The sequence below is a fragment of the Cygnus olor genome, chromosome 12 (genome assembly GCF_009769625.2).
Source record: "Cygnus olor isolate bCygOlo1 chromosome 12, bCygOlo1.pri.v2, whole genome shotgun sequence".
NCBI classification, from domain to species: domain Eukaryota; kingdom Metazoa; phylum Chordata; class Aves; order Anseriformes; family Anatidae; genus Cygnus; species Cygnus olor.
In genome coordinates, this window is record NC_049180.1 from 2,308,726 (window position 1) to 2,329,240 (window position 20,515).

At 48.9% G+C, this 20,515-nt stretch overlaps 1 protein-coding gene across 1 annotated transcript in view; it reads left to right on the forward strand.

Moving 5' to 3' along the window:
• Nucleotides 1-18,877, forward strand: part of SLC7A5 (solute carrier family 7 member 5) — a 39,953-nt gene extending 21,076 nt beyond the window's left edge. The window contains exons 3-10 of the mRNA XM_040571278.1: nt 4,963-5,068; nt 5,844-5,888; nt 7,307-7,430; nt 8,558-8,661; nt 9,445-9,541; nt 9,864-10,013; nt 11,304-11,481; nt 13,351-18,877. Of these exons, the coding sequence (XP_040427212.1) occupies nt 4,963-5,068; nt 5,844-5,888; nt 7,307-7,430; nt 8,558-8,661; nt 9,445-9,541; nt 9,864-10,013; nt 11,304-11,481; nt 13,351-13,406 (860 nt within the window). The 3' untranslated portion in view covers nt 13,407-18,877. The remainder of the gene's footprint in view (nt 1-4,962; nt 5,069-5,843; nt 5,889-7,306; nt 7,431-8,557; nt 8,662-9,444; nt 9,542-9,863; nt 10,014-11,303; nt 11,482-13,350) is intronic.
• The last annotated feature ends 1,638 nt before the right edge of the window (nt 18,878-20,515 follow it).

Consider the following 20,515-nt stretch of genomic DNA (forward strand, 5'->3'; position numbering starts at 1 on the left):
TGAAAATCCAGGAGGTGTTTGCCCAGGAGGAGGAGGGTAGAAGCAATTCTGGTTATATCAGCAAGATGCAGAGGAGGTAGGAAAGGTAAATAAAACTTGCCTGGCTCGAGCTGTGCTCTGGTGGACCATTGCAAAAGGAGGAGCTGGAAAGCTCAAGATCTTGGTTCCTCAGCTTTCAGAAGCTTCTCAGGAAGATTTTGTCTGCAGCTAGTGGATGCAGGCAAATTCCCGTGTAGAGCAAGGTATGATGCTTTGGTTTAGGAAGGTGAGTGGGGGGTGTCCTCTCCCACTCCTGTTAGCGTATGCACACAGCTCCAGAGAACAGCTAACTCTCTTGCAGACTCTGGACTCCCTGAACGCCTTGAGGTCTGTGATAGACCTGATAGGGTGTTGTGGGGCAGTGAATCCAGCAGCACCGACCCTCAGCTTCAGCCCAAAGGAGAAATAATAGCTCTTTGTGAATGGTGTTTACAAAGCACTGGGAGGAGAGGCATTTTTCCATAAAACAGAAGGAAGCAATTGAAACGAGAGGTGCTATAACCAGTCCACAGCCCGTGATGAGAATCAGAAATGTATCCCAGGAGCTCTGGCTCCTCCTTGGATACTCTCTGCTGGTCCAGGGTTTCCAGAGGTGTCTTTCAGACCGTTAGCAGACACCCATAAACTCGCCTGCTACAGGGCCCAAGTTTAAAAGCTGCTGTACAAAACTATGTAATGCAGAGCTGCGTGCAGAGCATGAAGGCCAGCAACAGCGATCGGAGAGAAGCAAACAACTTCTGTAAACTACCAAGTGGGCACGTCCTGGGAAGCTGCAAGCTGCTGCAGATGCTCTCCTAACCCTGGCGCCTGCGAGCTCCTTCTTGTCTTGTTTTTCTGACTCAGTCACTTGAACTTTCACTGCTTTTCTCAGGAAGTGGCTCAACAGCTGAGTGGATCTTCTCCTTTGGGTTTTCTTTTTTGTACATACAACACATTTTTCTCTGGCTCCGTTTCCTCCATGAGGGAGACGCGCCGAATGCCCCCACCACACACCCCCTGTCCTGCCGAGTTCTCTCGCTGGCTGTGTTCCCTCTCCTCGCCGTTCAGGCAAGTTAAAAATCCTTAATTATGATTAACGGCTTTCTGCAATAGAAGATTGCTTTGCTATTAAGACTGGAACGGACACGACTGAGGCGCAAATGAAACATTTTTCAAAGAGAGGGTCTGAACATGCCGCGCATGGCCTGAAATAGGTCCCTCCCGCAGGAAGGCCCCAGGTGACCCATCGCTCGCTGGCGCAATTACCAGAGTCTTGGCAGCTGGCAAGATCAGCAAATGGGGTTTATGTCAGAGCTTGTTACTTTAATTTGGTTAATTGTAGAGCAGAGTGCAGCTGAACAGCCAGTTCAAACCAGGTTTCAGATCACCAGGGTGCCAGGCACGGGCAGGGCACTGCCTGGAGAGCGGCGGCAGCTGTCTGCAGAGCCGGCGGCAGCAGCGTGGCACGGAGCGGATGCGGGAGCCCGGGAGGATGAGCAGAGCTCGTCTTTGCCCGCAGCAAAAAAAAAACAACAAAAAAAAAAACATCCCGTTGGGCCGGGATATGCTCGCTGACAACCCCCTTGCTCTGTGGGAGCAGTTGAAGCCGTACTTGGCAGTCCCGCCTGCAAATTTGTTACCGCTGATTTGATCCGAGGTCTGTCTGGAGGCTTCAGCTGGGAACGTTCAGGCTTGAAAGAGGCAGATGGAGAGAGTCTGTCTGGAGCAGAAGTTCGTGCCTCCGTTTGGAACAGCAGGACCTCCTAAGTGCTCGTATATGAGAAGGGAGGTGAGACAAGCATGCGGCACCATCCAGCCCAGTGTCCCCAGTCTCCAGCTGTGGCAAAGAGCAATCACCTGGGGGTGAGCGTAAGAACAAGGGGGACGTGGTGGAGGTCAGGGCCAGGTGTGGGCACACTCAGAGCTTACCCACTGTATTTTACAGTGCAGCCCAAGCAGGGAGACATCTGGCATAGCTTTCTGACATAGGTGCTGGACTTTGTTGGCTTTTTGGGTGTTTGTTTTTTTGCCCCAAGATGTGTAATGTGGTGCTAGTTATGTCTGTGAGCCGGCAGGCACAAATGATTATCTTTCTGGTGATCTGCTGGTGGGCAGGGCAGGACAGGGCTTTGTAGCGGTGGCAGGAGGGGATGGCTGCTCAGCCGAGACGTAATCTCAGGGCAGGCTTGGTAAGGAGCCCAGGCTCCTGCCATGCAACCAGGAAGCAATAAAGCGTGAAGGGAACAAAAGCTGTGGCAAAGAGGCATCGTGGACCTGAGAATAAGAGCTCATTCTTTTGGAGCAGGAAGATGTCAGTTCCTCCGGTTATTTAATCATTCAGCACCCCTGGGCCGGGGGCTGCAGCGAGACGGGTTGGGTGCACGTTAGGAAGAAGCGTGTGAGTAGTTGTTACGTCCCACCCATCTGCCCCTGCATCCAGCCACCACCTCACCCACCCACAGTGCAATGAAACAATCAGACTTTGTTTTTCTTTCTTTACTCCAGTGCCACTTCCATGCTCCATTTTCTCTGTTTGGTTGTGTGTCCCGGAGGCAGACTGTCCCGACGCACAGCCAAACGTCTGTGCAGCTCAGCAGGCCACCGAGCCAGGCGTGGACTCTTCCTCGCCCAGAGGCTACAGATGCTACAGACGCCTGCTGTCCCCACGTGGCTGGCACTTCCTCAGTCTGGTTTCGGGTGATGTTCTCCTCCCTTCCTGGCCAGCTGCGTGAGAGCAGCAGCTCAGCCCTTCCTTGGTGGCCGCAGCACGCAACTTCTGTGCGAGGTTTGGGAAGACAGAGCACAACCTGCAGATGCATCAAAAGACAGAACAGGTTTCTCCGTGAGCTTTTCTCTGTGATAGAGGCTTTTGGTGGAAGTTGTTGTCCAGCTGAGGACAAGAAGTGGAAGTCTGGCCCCAGGGGGTGATGCTGTTTGTGCCCTGGCTCCTCCAGGGTCAGTGAAGGTGGTGATCCCTTGCCTCGGGTGATCCTCCTGGTTTGGTAGAGGTGGTGATCTCTTGGTCCCAGTGAGAGCTGGGTCAGTGGCAGAGCACGAGCAGACCTTTGAGAGGAGACATCCCGAGGGGGTGTCTGAAATGCCTGGAGATCTCTCCTGCCCTCCCAGACCATCTGTGCATGATTCCAGTAACTAATTATAATCACTGTTAATGAAAAGTGTATCTTATTCCCATAACAAAAGACCTGGAAAGAACTAGACTGGTAATTATTCAGGAGGTGCAGAAAATAAACTAAGGAAAGCTGAGGCTGAGGGATCAAGCAGAAAGTGATACCATGCACTCCCACCTCCGGCTCAGCATTGTTGTTCAGAGCCAGGCCAGGGCATTAATGCTAAATTAAGATTATATATCTGAACCTGTAAGCCAGGAATTAAGGTCAAACTTGCAGCATTGCATCAGTCTCTTTGTGTTTCCACCCAGCTCTCCTGTTTCAGTACCTCATTTCATTCAAGCACTGGCAGCTGGGCCCTGCTTTGTAGCCTCTATCAGTTTCTTGACAGATTTTAGACGAGTCACATCAGTGTTTTATCTCAGTTACTGTATTTTCCTCTGCCCGCTGCCTTGGTTTTGTATCTGCTATTTTCATACTGTTGCTGCCAACCGTGGACGTGCGGGGGAAGGAGGATTCAGAGCCCTGGTTAGGACTGAGCAGGAGGGAGAAATGAGGTGAAGAGGAGCGATGGAAAGGATGGGGAACAGAGCCTGAGGGACAGGGGGAGAGGGTGAAAGACGAGATGCAGTTCTCCCACGCGTGCAGGGCTGCTCTGTGTCACGGGCACAGATCTGGAGCAGTGCCTCGCAAAGCCCCGCGGATGGAAGGATGCTCCAGCAGTGTTGCAGCCCTTTCCCCCTGCTAGGAGCATAATGCCGCGTGGTAAAAGGTCTGCGCATCCGTGTTATGTTACCCAGCATCTGCAAACAGCTCTTAGCAGCACAGAGGGGTGAAACTTCCCAGTGTGACAGGGAAGGAAAGTGCCATTTGAGGAAAAAATGCCTTGTATTGTTACTATCCCTTTTCTTTCCCCAGATGAGAGTCCAGGATACCATGCGCTAAGAGATGAAGGGTTAAGCTCCAGACACTGCTGACTGCCATGTGATGCAGTTGCTTGGGTGATTAGTAAAGATCTGTGCCCTAAGAGGAATCACATGGGCTGTGAGAGGGCTCCCTGGGTGCAGACCTGTGGTACCAAACCCTGCCTCGCTCCCCTTCCTTCCTCACCAAGGGGAGCGAGCGCTGCCTCTGCGGAAGGGAGGGTGACTTCGCCAAGCCAGGCGCGCACGGAGGCTCCACATCAAAAGGCAGGGAACAAAACAACCGCAGGGCATTTTAAAGCAAAATAAATAAACCTTTGGCTGCTCTGGGAGACTTCTTACCAAATGTACAATTGGGACCTCTATTTATGGCTTTTTATTTCAAAAGCAGATACATAACAGGAACTTTCGATACTTGAGCCCTAAAGAAGCTAACTTCAGATATTCGAGCTCTGAAAAATCTAACTTCCCACAATCAAAGGGACTGCCGTAACCCTCTGCTTTATCAGGTGGCTGGAGGAAATCCTGGGTTTTTATCGAACGAAAGCAGCTTTCAGTTGAGAAGACAATGCGGCAATATCTGTTTGCATAGCATCTTCCAGCCGGAAGGTCCCCAGAATGTGTTTTTTTGCAGGGGGCTATCTGGGAGATTACCTTGGTGATAGCACGGTGCCGTGTGAGAAAGTTTGAGTACTTGTTAACGGCTGGCTGCTCGAGATGGTGTATTTGGGCCTGATTATTTGGTGCATTACACTGGCTGAATTAATCACTGTAAAACTGGAGGAATCAGCACAATATAAATGAGTGCAGGTGTTCTTCGACACAACCCAAAATGCATCAGCACGATAACCAAGTGTCTAACAGCAGTCCTTTCTTGTTTTGCTTCTCTGCAGGTGATGTGACAAGCCTGACCCCTGAGCACTCCTTTGAAGGCACGAAAGTGGACGTGGGGAACATCGTGTTAGCTTTGTACAGCGGTCTTTTTGCCTATGGAGGGTGGTAAGATGCAGTCTTCTTCCTTTTTTTAGTGCTAAATGCTGTAGGTCGTTCCTTTTGTCCCTAGATAGCATTTACAGGAAGAATGTGATCCAGGACCTTCCATCTCTTGTTACCAGAGCAGAGGCAGCTAGCTGCCCTGGGTTTGCCCAGTAATTTAAATAGTCATTCTTCACATGCAGTTTCCAGCCAAGTTAGAGAAGCACAAAGAAGTGGCAGTGATCGTGGGATTTAAAAGAGGCAGTAGATTATGGGTTGCTCGGTTTATCTCCTGGGTGATACTAAGAAAAAAAGCAGGAGGGTGGTTTTATCTTATAGAGGAGAGATTTGCTGCATACCAACAGATGAGGTACTGCAAAGCAGAGACTGCTGTGTCCACCTCTGACAGCACCAAACTGAACTTTGTTGTCAGCCCCTTTGAACACTTCCAAGCTCAAGGAGCCTGCTCCATTTGCAGTGAAAACAGGCTACTTGCAGCCATCCGCGTTGCCTGGAGGGTGACCCTGTCGCTCGTGGGCCCAGCTTTTAGCCTGCAGCCACCTCTCCTCTTGCAAGGAAGCTGGCAGCATGGTGTGCTAGATCCACCAGCACAGTCCAGGGCTTGTGCTTTTGCAGGTTTTGTGCTGTAGATCTTGAACTAGGCATCGCCCATTCTAAGTTTTTCAGCAAGGTTGGGTCTCTCTACCCCACCCAAAATTCCCTCGCAGACATTTAAGATGAAGGCTTTCCTTTACTCATGGACTAACCAGAATTTATCACTGTTCTTTTTCAATTACAGGAATTACTTGAATTTTGTTACAGAGGAGATGATAAATCCCTACAGGTAGGTGTGGGTCTTGTGATGATTTCCGTGGGAGGAAAACTTGTTTTTCTTGGGAAGGCCTTTCCTTGTGGCTGTCTTGTGCGTGTAACAAATTGCTAATCAGCCCAGAAGCCAAGATCTCTTTCTAGGGAAATGGAAAATTAGATAGGCTAATAGCATTGTTCTTCCCTGGATTAGGGGAAGGGGAATAGTAATCTTTGTATGAGAAGGGCTGCTGCTTACACAGCTTTCCTGTACTGCTGATATTATCTCTGTTGTTGTAAAGCCCTATTTCCTTGGCATGGCACCTCTCTGAATTACAGGCGAGGAAGAGGCACTTACAGCTTTATTACTATCTTGTGTAAACTCCCCCAGCAGTGTTTGCACGTACATGTATTTGTCATGTGCTCTTCCTTTTCTGTCAAGCATTAGGCCGCCTTCTGCACTGCTCGTGCCTTTTAGAGTTTTGCAAGGGGACCTGGTGAGATGAAGATGTGCCACACCAGAGTGAAAAATAGCTTTTGCTTGTAGGGAAGGTGCAGTCCTTCTGTCAGCATGGGCTTTGGGATCGGTTGTGCAAGAGCCCCTTCCTGGCTGACCCTGGCAGTGATTAGTGCTTACTGGGAAGTCTAAGATTTGACACGTTCTTTCCTTGACGAACATAGTTATAAAAAGTTTTTGCAGCTTGCAATTGTTTTCTTGTCTTCTGAATGTGGTCGTGGTATTTGACTCACCTCCAGTGGCTTTGACCTCCACTGGACCAATTATATGTAGAATTGAGCAGGCTTTCCTTTTTCAGTTTCTGCTCACAAATGAGGTTAGGCTATTGGGAAAGGCAAATTTGTACCAACACAGCCTCATCTTTACAGACCCACTCAGCTTGTGTTTGAACTCACTTGCTTTGAAATTCATCAGTCCAAGCAGCTGCACAGAGCTTAGAGCCTAAAAACTGCCCTAGAGCCTAGAGCCTAGAAAAACTGCCTAGAGCCTAAAATCAGTCCCTGATCTTTCCGTCTCCCACAAGAAAGCCACCAGCACAAACACTTCTGTCTTGTCCAGAAGAATGTACGTGCTAATGCTGTTAGCTAGGAAGAGACATGGGGGGTTATTTTCAATTGATTGCCTTTTCAGGGGTCTTGGATTGGTGCTTGCCCAGACACCCAGAGTCTCTCCATGTAAAAAGTCCCTTCTGCCATAATCCTTCACTTTACATCTGTCAGCCCTCCAGGCTATCACCGTGTGGGCATTTTCTCCTCTCCTGGAGGAGAAGAGTGTGGTTGAGAAACTGTGTAAGCTGAAGAGCCAAAGAGGAGCAGAATGGCTCATGCCAACTTTAAGTGAATGCAGAAGGGCTGCAGCACGAGCCCTTAGCATTCCCTGGCATCAGTGGCTCTCCTCTGAACTGCAGAGCTCCATTACAATTTATATTTTCTTCCTAGAAACCTGCCTCTGGCTATCATCATCTCACTACCTGTAGTCACTTTGGTTTATGTGCTGACAAACTTGGCTTACTTCACAACCCTGTCGACGGACCAGATGCTGACGTCCGAAGCCGTGGCCGTGGTAAGATAGGTGCATTTCTGATATGACTCATCTGTTTTTCAGGGCTGCTCAAATCAGACTTGCAATCTCTGCATACATCTCCTAGGTTGTTCCACGGTGGTCATGGCTGCTTATAAAAAAAAAAAAAAAAAAAAAAAAATGACAGGAGATAAAGAGCAACTGTGACGGGAGCAGGGAAGAACAGCATGCTACCAAGATGGATTAATCTCACGCAATAGTGAGGGTGGATGGTCAGGTAGCACTGCTCTTCATTCGTAAATACGCAAGGTTGCTGCTGGCTGCATGACTTACCATCAGTTACCAGAGCATGATGTTTATGGGAAAAGGTCGCTCAGTCAATACTGAATTAGACTGTTCTCTCTCTGTATCTTCCTTGTTTTAATTAAGAGAGAAAGACAGTACTTCTATTAATTAAAATGGCATTGTGGTCAGAAATCCTGATTGCTTCAGAAGTGAGCAGCATGGTATGACCTTGCAAACGGAGTGTGACCAGGATTGTTCAGTGCTTCAGGGGGAATCTCCCGGTCCAGGGTAAGTTGGTCTGGGCCATCAGGTGACAGCATTCCACCCTTCAGATTAGGGCAGAGCTCCAGCTCCAGCCTGCAAGTACGCTGGGGGGAGTTACTGGAGATACCAGCCTGCGTTGTGGTACTCTGCTTGTGTTACTTTGCACGTCTGTCGAAATCAGTATGATTATGATGGCCTGAAACTGCAGTGAAGCAATGTGGGGTCAGTCTGTGACATAAAACTATGGCTCTGGGTCACTGCGTTTATAAGGAGCTGTGTCCCAGTGTCCTTACTCAGCTCCACACGTGCAGTTGGCAATATCTGAATGGCTGAATCTGCTCGCAGTTTTCATTTGGTCTTGAGCTTTTGGACAACTGTTCCAATAAATCTTGTCTCCTGACCCTGAGGGAAAGGCTTTCTGCTGTTTTTTTGCAATTCTATAAAATGCTTTTGAGGAAGGATGAGCAGCAAATGGCGAACTGGAAAAATCCTTAATAGCTTGAGCTATGAAACCATGTTAATTGTTGAGATTTCTGCAAATGTTAAACTTCTTTAGGCAGCTGTGAGTTCTCTTGGGTGTTCGGGTGTGACGGGACTGTCTTGTTGCCCCTCCTGTTTAGGACTTCGGGAATTACCACCTTGGCGTCATGTCCTGGATCATACCCGTCTTTGTTGGCTTATCGTGCTTTGGATCCGTTAATGGATCTCTCTTCACTTCTTCCCGGTACTTTTTTTTGCTTAGTTTTGTGGCATTTGTTTACAAGCAGTGGTTAATGCCTCTTGGTTTGGAATGAGTGTCCTCTGAAGAGTGGCTGTGGGTAGACACAAAGTCTAAAGGGTCTGGAGGCCATGTGGGGAATGATGGAAGAAAAAAAAAAAGGCTTTAAAATCATATCCAGTTTAAAAGAAAGCCTTGCAGTGGTCTTAGTTTTCTGTCCTCTGGGCAAAGTCCTGTTGAAGTTATTAGAACATAAACACAGGCTTGAACCTCAGCGACATTGCCTGAAAAAATGGTTTTAATGAAAACCAGAAACTTACGAAACTTCAGGACTGAGAATTCCTCCAGAATGGGGAGGAAGGATGGGGCAGGGCAAGGACTGAGGAGGTTCCAGGTCTGACAGACATCTCCTGGGTTATCTTAGGAAAGTCACTTAATTGTTCGCTCTGGAAAGGAGGATATAAACGTATGATTTCTTGCGTTCCTCACCCATCTCCAGCCTTCCTTCTAAGGCAGAGATTTCCCGGTGTGCATACATGCAGAACCCCGTGTCAGGGGCTCATCCTGGAGGGCCCCACTCTAACCAGTGACTACCAAAAGAAGGCACAGTTGGCATCATGCAGTGCAACACTAAGGTGGAAAACTTGGAGTTTGGGCATTTGAGTCTTGCTGCCTCAGCACTGTCTAGGCTGATCTTGAGCTGTCCCTGCTTGTTTTGTGTAGAAGACAAACCCCAGCCTTGGGCTAAAGGTTGCAGTGGTGATAACTGCTCTGTCTCCCTCACCTCAGGCTGTTCTTCGTTGGATCCCGAGAAGGACACTTGCCTTCCATTCTGTCTATGATTCACCCTCGGCTTCTCACTCCTGTGCCATCCCTCGTCTTTACGGTAAGCACCTGGCTCTGTGATGATAAGCATTGACCTGGTATTGAGAAAAGCACTGGGGACACGATCCCATCAGAGTATTCCGAGAGGGACTCCAAACACAGCCATTTCTGCTTTTCCTTCCCATCATATCTTTATATTCCACTTCTGTTTTGAAATCATTCCAGGCACCAAAATAGCATAAAATAAGTTTTTTCTTTTTTAAAATCAACCTGCTTTTTTTCTTGGCAGATAGCTCTTGTAAAATTCCCACATTTAGCGCTATAATACATGCGGTTTTGCCTACTTTTCCCTTTGCTAATGGCTTTTGTTTTTCTGGATGCAGTGCATCATGACCCTGCTCTATGCCTTCTCCAATGACATCTTCTCAGTCATCAACTTCTTCAGCTTCTTCAACTGGCTGTGTGTGGCTCTGGCCATCATTGGCATGATGTGGCTGCGTTACAAGAAGCCAGAGCTTGAAAGGCCCATCAAGGTGAGAGCAGTGCGGGAATTGCCCATCAGGTCCTCCCTGCGTTGGGTCTTTTCATTTGTGCTCAGAGGGAAGGCCCTGCCAGCTTGAAAACGGCTGTTTCAAGCTGTTTGAGGGCTCAGAGGCTTCAGCTGGGGGAAGTCCCCCAGCTCTGGGGAAGTCCCTTCTCAGCTGCGGGGGAAGTGCAGCAAGAACTGCTGCTTTTCCTGTTTGGAAAAGGGACTGGGATTGCAAGGATGTCACCATCAGGGAAAGCTAACACAGGTGTCCCAGCTGCATCAAAATCTGCCAAAAGCAAATCTGTGCACTCAGTGCCCAGGAGATGAAGATGCTGTGGCCATGGGAACATCAGAGCGAAGGATGCTGTGGGTGGCAGAGTTGTGGGTGTTCTGGTGGGGCAGCCCAGCAGGAAGCTCTCAGTGACTAACATATTCCCCAGGCCAAGCTTTGGGCTGTGGCTCTCGGTGAAACGCTCTGTACCATTGTGGAATTCACTTAGAATAGTTTAACAAAGCGGACAAACCCACGCCTGAAGAGACGAGAACTTTGTTCTATTTGTCCTTGGCCAGCTTGGCAGTACTGCATCCCGTCTGGTAGGAGGCCAAGATCATGTCAGCCACAAGCATGTCTGCCTTCCTTAAAGGCATGTTTCTCACTCATCCCCCTCCCCGAGCACGCTCAGGTCTCTGCCAGGCAACAGGGAGCCAGAGAGAAACAAACTCACAGACCTGTATCACTGCCTTCCCAAAGTAACTCTGTGTTTCCTTTGGTTTTGCTGTTGTTGTTTTGGTTTTTCCTTTTTATAACAACAACAACAACAAAACCGAGGGTGCTCTCAACAGATGCCCTGCTCAGAGCAGTGTAGCTGAGTCCCCTGGGAAACGAGATGCAAAGGCTTGTGCTGTGGCTGGTGCTGAATTTGATGCTGTTGGTTCAGGTGCTTTTTATAAGAAATCATTCAAGTATGGAATTGAACGTCAAAAACTGTGCTGAGAAAGGCTCATGCTATCTTAGCAAGCTACACCTCCATGTTTTGGTTTGCTCTAAGTGCACATTAGGTGCTAGCCTACTTCCATCTTCTCCAGGACTGCTGAAGAGTGCTAACCGACTTGGTACCCTGTGGCAGTTCAAGGTCCCAGTTCAAGGCCCCTGTTCAGAGCACTGGGACAGACAGGAGCACTGTCCACAGAGGAACATGAAGTCCTTCCCTCCCCAGGATGGAAAAACTTCACTGGAAAGTTTTCCCTGTTCCCCTGATATAAGTTCTTACCTATTCTTCGGTTTCTTTTTTAGGTGAACGTCTGCCTGCCCATTTTCTTCATCCTGGCCTGCTTGTTTCTCATTGCTGTTTCCTTCTGGATGACACCGGTAGAATGTGCGATTGGCTTTGCAATCATCTTCAGTGGGATTCCTGTTTACTTCTTCGGGGTCTGGTGGCAAAACAAGCCCAAGTGGGTTCTCCAAGGCATCTGTAAGTATTACCGAGGAAGAGCAAGGGTGCAGCCTTTGGGGTTTGCTCCAAGAACAGCAGTGCTTCCTGGTGAGCGTGCTGCAGCTCGTAGCACTGGCTACATCTGTGTAGTGGAGGCTTCAATGGCTTGGCTCTGATCAATTTTTTTTAATGCTAACAAGTTTTAACCTGATGATTACCTTATCTACCAAGCACCCAAAATGCACCTTGACTTGTGATAGTTGCAAAGTTTGGGCCAAATGCCTTTTTTCTTTTTCTTCTCCTGGCGAGCTGGATGTTGTTTTGCAGTGGAACATGACTCGGTGAACCCTTTGTTACCTTCTGCCTCCTGTAAAAGCACAGAGTCAGGCCTTTATCAGCAGAGAATAGCTTTCTAGCGGCACTGGGATGGAAAAGAAATAACAGCGTAACGGTTTGAGCACAGTTGGCCAAAAATTTGAATGCTGTTAAGTTGGGAATTGGTCCCAATTCATCACTTAGCCAGTGCTAATATTTCTGATCCGGTCAAAGCTCTCCTTGGCATCAAAATGTGACAGCAGCATAGAAGGAAGAGAAAATCCCATGTCTCCTGGATGTTTTCTCTTCTGAGGCTAATTTTTAGGTTATCTTTGTGTAAGGTTTTCCAACAGCTGGTACTACACCATGGTGTGTTTTGAAGGGATGGAAAGATTGTGCTTGGACACGTAACCTCTGTCTGAACACCTCGATCAAGAAAGTCAATCCATGTTGTCTAAGTAACTAAACTCCACCATCTGTCTCCCAGCTCTCAAACAACAGGCTGACCTAGAAAAGCAGACGAGCAGAGATGTCCAGCCTCAGCTGGGTGCTTTTTATGAAGAAGAAAAAGGCATTAAACAGAGCTCAGCAGTCCTTAGTCTTTTTTTTCCCTCTCTCACTCGCTCAGTTTTTTTATTCCGAGTATTAGGCTCGGTTCCTGGAAAAGCCATTTTTGCACTGTCTGGTTGGCAAATTATCATATTAATTAATTTTTTACCACCAAGAGCTTTTGAGGAGAAAATAGTCTGGGGACACAGAATGATAATGCTGCAAATGCCCCATTAGAAACACGTCAACTTTAAACACAGGTATATACATAAGTTGCAGATGATTTGATCACCGCTGACTAATCTGAGTTTATTTTTGCTTGCATGTATTTAGAATTAGTGTTAGTTTTACCTGGCAAGTCTGTTTAGTGGTGTCCAAATGCACAATGAAGCAGCAGAAAGCACAGGTGTGGTTAGATACCAGTCACCATAACTAATGGGTGGAAAAACAAAGTTACTCCAGTTGAGCACCTTTCCTGTACACGCTTACAAGCAAAATGCTTCCCTTCCCTTCTCTGTGCCCACGCCATCCTGCGTGGCGGTGTGAGGCAGTGGACTCTGCCTTGTGTTCAGCACACTGGGCTGGTCGTCTCCCAGGTTCTGGAGTCTAAAGAAGCTGTGCACGTACGGCCAAGGTTTTCAAAATCGGAAGGAGAACTGTCAGCTCATATTTTCTATGCCCATTCCTGCTATTGTGCCTGACTCACTTTGGAGTGTTTGCAGTTCTGGCATCCAAATGTAGTTACCATATCACCGTGCAAGTAGAAACTGGTGTCGAGAAGTACAGGAGCCTCTCGGGGCAGTGTAGGATCCTTGCTGCAGGAGCGAAGCTCCCAGTGTTACATGCTCAAGTTCTAGGCATGAGTAGAGAGCAGCCTGTGGTTCATTTGCTTTCACTTCTTAAATTGTATTTGGACTAATCCTGCTCAGAACCAAAGTGTGTACTCTGCCCCTTTGAGGCAAAGTGTCATGAACTGAGTCAAGATGTATGTCGGGCCCTCCGTGTGCAATCTCTTTGACCCACACTTTGCTTTCTCCCCTGTAGTCAATGCAACAGCCGTGTGCCAGAAACTGATGGAAGTGGTTCCTCAAGAATCATAAGCAGGAAAAGCAGAGACATTCAGCTCCAGGAAACGCACAATATTATTTTAAGACGACACAAGGAGAAAACACTTCTGATCCCTCATAAAGAAAACCCAGGCATTGGAGCACCCCGGCAGAGCTGCTTCATGTCTGACACCATGCCACCTGCCCTGCCTTGCCTCCTCCAGCCTTCCTGTTGCCACCTTTTAACCCGGCAGACGAGCATCCGTGAGAAGTTCTTGGTACGAACGTGGACCAGGAAGAGGAATTCCTGCTGGTTACTTCCAAGGGGTCCTGCGTGTCCGGCAGCAGCGAGTCGTCGGCCTGTGTGTGTGTGTGTGTGATATTGAGGACTGTACTTCAGTTCTGTGTAGGGTAACTCGTTAGGGTTTTTAAAACTAAAGTTAGCAGTGAGCTGTGCATCCCCCAGGCTGCGGCGGATCTGCTCTCGAGCCCAGTTTGAGCATCACCAGCTGTGCAAAGGTGCCTGTGTCAGGGCTGGGGCTGTGCGCTGAAACACAGCTGCAGGGTGGTCCTGAGCCTGACCCACCCGCCTTACCTGGTCACGGGGGGTGGCTGAGAAGCTAAGGTTGTTTAAGGACTTTGGCTGGTGTTGGTGCTCGCTCACACACACACACACACACACACACACACACACGCACACACACACCCCTGAATACCTGCTGCTGGATGCTCTGGGCTCTGCCCAGGAAGCGCCACGGGCAGTGATTTAGGCGAGACAAGGCAGAGCAGAATTAGTGTCAGAGAAATGGTGTGAGGAAGCCTTGTCTGACTTTCCTTGTGTTCCTGAAATGAGCACTTGGGGTTCCTTGCCATGGCTTTTAACTCTCAGATCCAAGCGATCTCCCTGCTATTGAGCCAGTTCTCTGGGATGCTCTCCACCAGAACAACAACCCCGGGGCCCTGTGAATTAGCACTGGGTCAGGTGCAGGCCCAAGGGCGGAGTTCTTCCCAGTAAACCCAGGGAATCGCACGAGTTAGCGGAAGGTCAAGACAGCTTGCTCACTCCTTGTTTTCCGTAGATAGGCTGTCATCCAGCGTGGGATGAGCACCATTCTGCTCTGCAAGTGGCCCTGTTCATTGCCCTCAGCGTGATTGACGCTTGCCCCTAAAACCAATGTCAAAGATAAAATTCTGGTGGGATTCTCCTGGCTCGTTTGCTGGGAACTGCCTGCGTTGCCTGTCCCCGTGCCCTCCGTTACGCCGTGTTACCAGTGCCTGCAGGGGAGATGGGACCAACCGGCTCTGGGGGGCGGAAAGGGGCGGATATTCCCAAAAGGCTGGAGCCTGTCTTTACTCTTGGTCTGCTGTAGGTTGTTTTGCTCTAAGAAGCAGGGACTGGAGGCATCCTGAACAGTTTGCCCGTAATGCCTCTGCAGTCGAGGTGATAGTCAATTGGAAATCCAATGCATCTTGTCCCTACAAGTGAGCTGCACTAGTCTCTGTTACAAATCTTCTCTGTGCTTGTGCTTTAGAAAATAGGTTGTTGATTTTTTTTTTTCTATATATTATTTTTGTAAACTAAGCTGTTTGGAAGCTGGGATCCTCCAAGAGCTAACGCTTCCTACTGGATTCTCCTCTTAGCATAGAGTCATTTTGGAAAAGAGGCATTAAGGACACCAATGGTACTAGCTCATGCTTTGTCCTTTTAAGAAGCTCTTTGGCAAAAAAAAAAGAAAGGCATTTATGTTATAGCAGGTGGCAGCTTCTGTTCCAGTGTGTGTGACAATGACCACAGTTATGCCAACAAGTATCCGCGTGCAGCTCTTTGCTATTGCTTCACCAAGCACACACCTTTGCTTCGAGGCAGGAATAGGTGAGACAATCATCATGCTGAAAACCTTTGCTTATTCCGTGGCACTACAGTGTAGAGATACCCAAGCCAGCTCGACTGCACTACAAATGTATTAATTTAGAGCTCTGCTCGAGATGAGTTAAGCTATGGAGAATTGCAGCTGGTTTGGGTATGTCTGCAGTGCAGAACTACCCAAAGTTATGGCCAGTGCGTGGCTGTTCAGGGACCTACGTGCAATGAATTGGAGCATCTCAGAGCCTGTGGAGAGACATTTGCATAAATAAGGTCATGAACCATAAAGCCTGAGCTCAATTTTCCCTCCTTACAAGGAATCCTCTTCCAGCTGAAGGCTGAGATGTTTTTGCGGGGTAGTGATTGGAAATCACTCCTTATGCTGGACCTGTTTCATGGATAAAGAACCAGTCTCTCACCTTCCACATTTTGGGGCTATAATGGTCTCAGGACTGGTTTCCTGCAGAGCCTGGATTGAATTTAGAGGCTCTCCGTGCTAATATATACCAGCAGAGTTAACTTGTGATGCAAAGGAAATGCACCTCAATCCAATGTAGATTAACACTCGAGTCCAATCCACAGAGAGCTCAGAAATGGGTCCAAGTCTCCCAAACGTGGAGATTGCTTGGTTTGGGCATATCTCTTAATGAGTTTCATCAGTGATGAAGACCGTGAATAAAAAAACATCCTCTTGGTGACCCTTTCACACTGGTTTTAAAGAGGAGATGTCACACTGAGATTTATTTTTTTATTAACTGATCTTAATTAAATCCTTAACTGGCTTGCTTGCTTTTTAAGAACTTTGATTGTTTTCCACTTGCTGCTAAAGATCTTCCTGTCGTACTACTAACCTGCTGGCTCTGGCATTGATGTCATAGGTTTCGTGGTGACCTCGCCAGCGTGTCCAGGGCAAGAGATGTATAGGGAGAAACTGAACCAGGCAGCAGCACGGAATCATGCAGATGTTGAATTTGGTCGGCCACAGCTCAGATCTCAGCCTGGTTCAGGACAAAGTTCACCTTTCAAAGCCTGATTTCTTTTATCCCTGATTTTTTGAGGCCGATAGTTCCCCTCCACTAGAGCCCGGTGGCATGGCTGTAAGAGAGAGGGGTTCTTTATGCTAGAGCTTAGGGAGATAACGAATAAAGGTTAAAACTGAATTTCATTTCAAAAAGAAAACCCAACTAGAGCAATTTCTCCAAAGGGTGGAACTGCTGCTACCATCTGCTGTCCGGGGCAAAAGCTTTAACTCGAACCAGCGAACGGCAGTGTCTGCTGGTCGTGTTCAGTGGGTTTTGGTATGGAAACAGAGCATCCATCCCAATGGGAGACCTCCTCGCTGCTTCTTTTCCTCCAAATGGGAATGGGATGCCTCGCTGGGGGCGAGGGGAGCAGTAGAGACTTCTCACGGAAAGTTTCTCATCATTCCCAGAACTGGATGTGGAATTTTTCTGGTGTTTTACTGTTTGCTTGTACTCTCTTGAGCCTGTGATCAGTCACCCTGTTGTAATCTGTGCACAACCCACCAAGGGAGATGAACCCTCCCCACAGAGGACACCTACAACCACAGTGACCGTGCGTTTGCCTTCCCCAACAGTAGCTAGAGTTAAATGAGGTACCTCGTGACTATATTTCATGTTACAGTGTTCTTGCAAATGCGGCCCCCAGCTCGCCGTAGCTGTCGTGGCAGTGGGGCCGTGGCTTCGTTTTTCTGCCAGTGATTGCCGTGCCCGCAGTTGGTCGTTGTGCTAATCCCCTTTCCATTATTGCTCTTCTTCGATGCAGCTTGTTTTTGAGTATTTCGAGTCCTGGGCAGTCAGTTGTTAGGGGTATTTGTGGAATAGCATCCCACAGGGGTTGGTAACAGTGGGGTGGGAGCCGACGGCTTGGCGCGGGTTCCTCTTCCCAACTGTGAAACCTCCTCCCAGGCTGCGAGGGGACCTGCCCTGCCCAGCCCTGCAAAGCGCTCCCGGACGAAAACAGGGGGAAGCTTTTTTTGTTGTTTTTTTTTTTTTTTTATATTTCCTGCAGTATTTGCGGTGTTTGCCATCCCAGCTACTGTGTTCTGGTAAACACGCTATTGTTTTTAACGGCACCCTCTGTGGACAGCGAAGTTCAAAGGGACTCTGTCGCTTGAACAAACTTTAAAGACCCTTCAACTGGATGGGAGCCCCTGCGAGGCCGCTTTGTTGTTCTCCACGTGCTCTCCCTGTGGGCGGCTCGGGTAGGGGAATAAATTGGGCTCCTCTGTGGGTCCATCCCACGTGCTGGGCTGTGCCACGGGGCCCGGAGGGACAGCAGTGTCTGGGCAGAGCTCTTCCCCACCACGCAGTGCTGGGACGAGATGTCTGCAGGTTTTCTCTTGGTCTGCGATGGTGCCTGTGCCTTTAACCGAGGCTACAGCGTTCTCGGGCTTTAATAAAAATAAAGACAAAAACAGCCAAATGCTCTCCTTACACAAGGCTCTGGCTGTTCTTGTGGGACACCAGCTTTTCCGTCAGCGGGTTGCATAACTCCGTTCCCAGTGACATCAAAAGGGAAGGCGCAGGACCGCCGGGCCCTGGCGAGGTTTGCCATTTAGAAGCGGCTGAAGCCACGCTTCGCGCTGCGGCTTGAGAAAGGGCAGCCCAGGGGTGAAGCTCCAGTTCCCTCTGGGGCTCGTGCTGGGTTTTGCTGGCGGTGTGGTGACCTCGGCGGAGCCCTAAATGGGAACCTCGTGTCAGCCCACGGAGCCTCACGAGCATCTCTGGCCACGGGAAGGCCGGCACGGCTGGAGCTGGTGGCATCTGGCTGCCGACCAGGGAGCTGTGGGAGCACAGCAGCGATGGAAATCAGCTCCTGCAGCTCCTCTGGCGCCCTTACCCACGTCAGGGCGTCCCACAGGACCCCAGCATCAAGAGATGCTCAAGGGGCTCTCCTCTTCTGCTCGCTTCACGAGATGAGGAGTTGCACCCTGCGCTGGTTTTGCCCACGCTCGCCAAGTTTCGCGGTTTACACGGTCCGAACTGGAACCAGCAGCTGGGGGGGGAAGCCGAGTGCCCTGCGTGGAGCTGGGTGGGAGGAGAGTGAGCGGGGCTGTGCGGAACCAGGAGCTCCCAGCGCTGTGCGGGTGCCCTCCGCCGCGGGACGTGGCGGTAGGAAACGTCGCTCAGGTTAGGTCACCCCTAAGGAACCGATGTCCAGAGGATTTTCTTTGCTTTTAACCCCCCCGCCCCGTTCCTTGTTCCTTGCGAGAGAAGGGGTGTTGCTTCCTCCAGCTGTTACGTGTTGATGAGAAAAAAAAAAAAAAAAAGTATTTTTTTAAACACTGAATTAATTTTTAAGTGGCCTAAAAGAGACTTTCTACCTGCACCTAAATTATTCCCATTGGGTGACATTCGTCTCGGCGCAGGGGCTCGGGGAGCTCTCGGATGCGACCCGACCGTGTCTCCTGCCTGGGACGAATTTCACACGCAGAGAAAAATCCTGGCTCGTTCAAAGGGCACAGCGGGCTCCGTGTCCTACCTAAAGCCCTGCACAGGGCCAATTTTAGGTGGTACCTGGACCTTGCACCGGCCCTCGGAATAAAAGCCGGGGTGAAATTCACTTCTAGTGAGTAATCTGACTTTTCAGTGATACCTTTCTTCTAAAGTTCATATTTCTGTTGTGTGTTCTTTTTTTTTTCTGTTAAAAAAAAAAAGATTTTAACCTACAGAAGAAAATGTAGATCTGATTTACAATTTTGTTGTATTTGGTTGCTTTAAAAAATATTTTACTAATTTAAATGTTGCTGTAGATGACACTCTATTTATTTTAAAGGGTAAATATCTTCTAGTCTTAATACTTCTACAGTAAATGCTATTTACAATGTTTATGTTCCTGTCAACACAGCTATTCCACAGCTGACCGAGTGCTGGTCAGCCAGTAGTAACTTAATCAAATTGCCTTGTAAAACAAAATGTCTCCTGCAATGTATTTTTTTTTTCTAGTATTCTTGATTCTTTTATGTCTGTGGTTAACAAATCTGTTAAATGTTTGGGTTGTTTTATGTTTTGGGATTTTTTTTTTTAACAAAGAAAGCTGAATTACAACTCTCTCGTTGCTGGTTTTTGCCTCCAAACCTCTGATTTTGCACAAGGTTGCCTTGTTCATCCTGCATCCACCCGCTCTCCACGCGTGCACCTGAGCCCTGGGTTCCCAAGTGTTCCTCTACAAGCACAGCATCTCTTCCTCTGTCAATCCCCATCCTCCTGTTTAAAGAACAAGCTGCCGTTTCTGGTTTTGCATAACACAAACGAGGCGGCTGGGAAGCTGGGTGAGCTTTGTGCAAGAGGTGGGAGGAGGAGAAGGCGATGCCCTAGTTCCCGGGCTATGGCTGCAGGGTAGAGATGCTGCTCAGGCTGCTGCTGGAAGCTCGCAGCTAAAGAAATGCCTAGCAGCAGGAAGATCTCAGACTTCGTAAGGGGAAAGCGATCCTCTGGTGTGCTTCCCTCTTCCCCGTGTCCTTGTGTGCTGGGGATGCTCCGTGGGCCGGGGTGGCGGGAGGTGACGGGGGGCTTGGGCGCAGACATGGGCAGGTGGGAGGGCTGCGGGAAGGCTTGCAGCGATCGGGTGCAGAGGGAAGAGCTCGCATTTCCCTCCTGAAGGAGAAGGTGGTGCTGACAGTATTCATCTGACACACATGCAGACACCAACGGGAAGAAGTGGGCCCAAAATGGAGCTGAGAAAGGCCGCCAAGAAAACCCAGCAGCAGGGGGAGTCTTCGGTGACGCCTGCTGATGTTGCACTCAATGGTGCTGAATTTCAGGCACTACATTCAGCCTGTTTCTTGAGAACAATTAGAGAATTCACAAAAAGAAGGCTATTGCTGATTTAGTAGTGCGTATAGTGGCTGCTTCAGAAAGCAACAGTTGGTGAGGGAAGCGGCGGTGTTACGTGCCGAAGCCGAACAGCCTCCATGGCCCCCACCCAGTAACTGTGGAAGCATTCGGCTTTAAATACACATCGGTAATAAAGGAGGAAGTTAGAGGTGCAGAAATGGGAGCGCGTTCACAAGACTATTGTATGCAACAAGGGGCACACACCGCATTAGAGGCTCTTAGTGGAGGTATTGGAGTAATCTAAGGAAAACCTCTCTAAAAGCCAGCGTGGCCAAACAGCGGAACAGAGCGCGCCACCGCCATCTGAAAGAGATCCTTCAAAAACTGACAGCTGTGGCCAAAGAAGGAAAACAGAAGAGAGAATAAACTCCGGTAAATTAAATGTAAAAGCTCGATAAGACAAGTCAAACGTGGCACTCATGAGTGACACCATCAGCGTG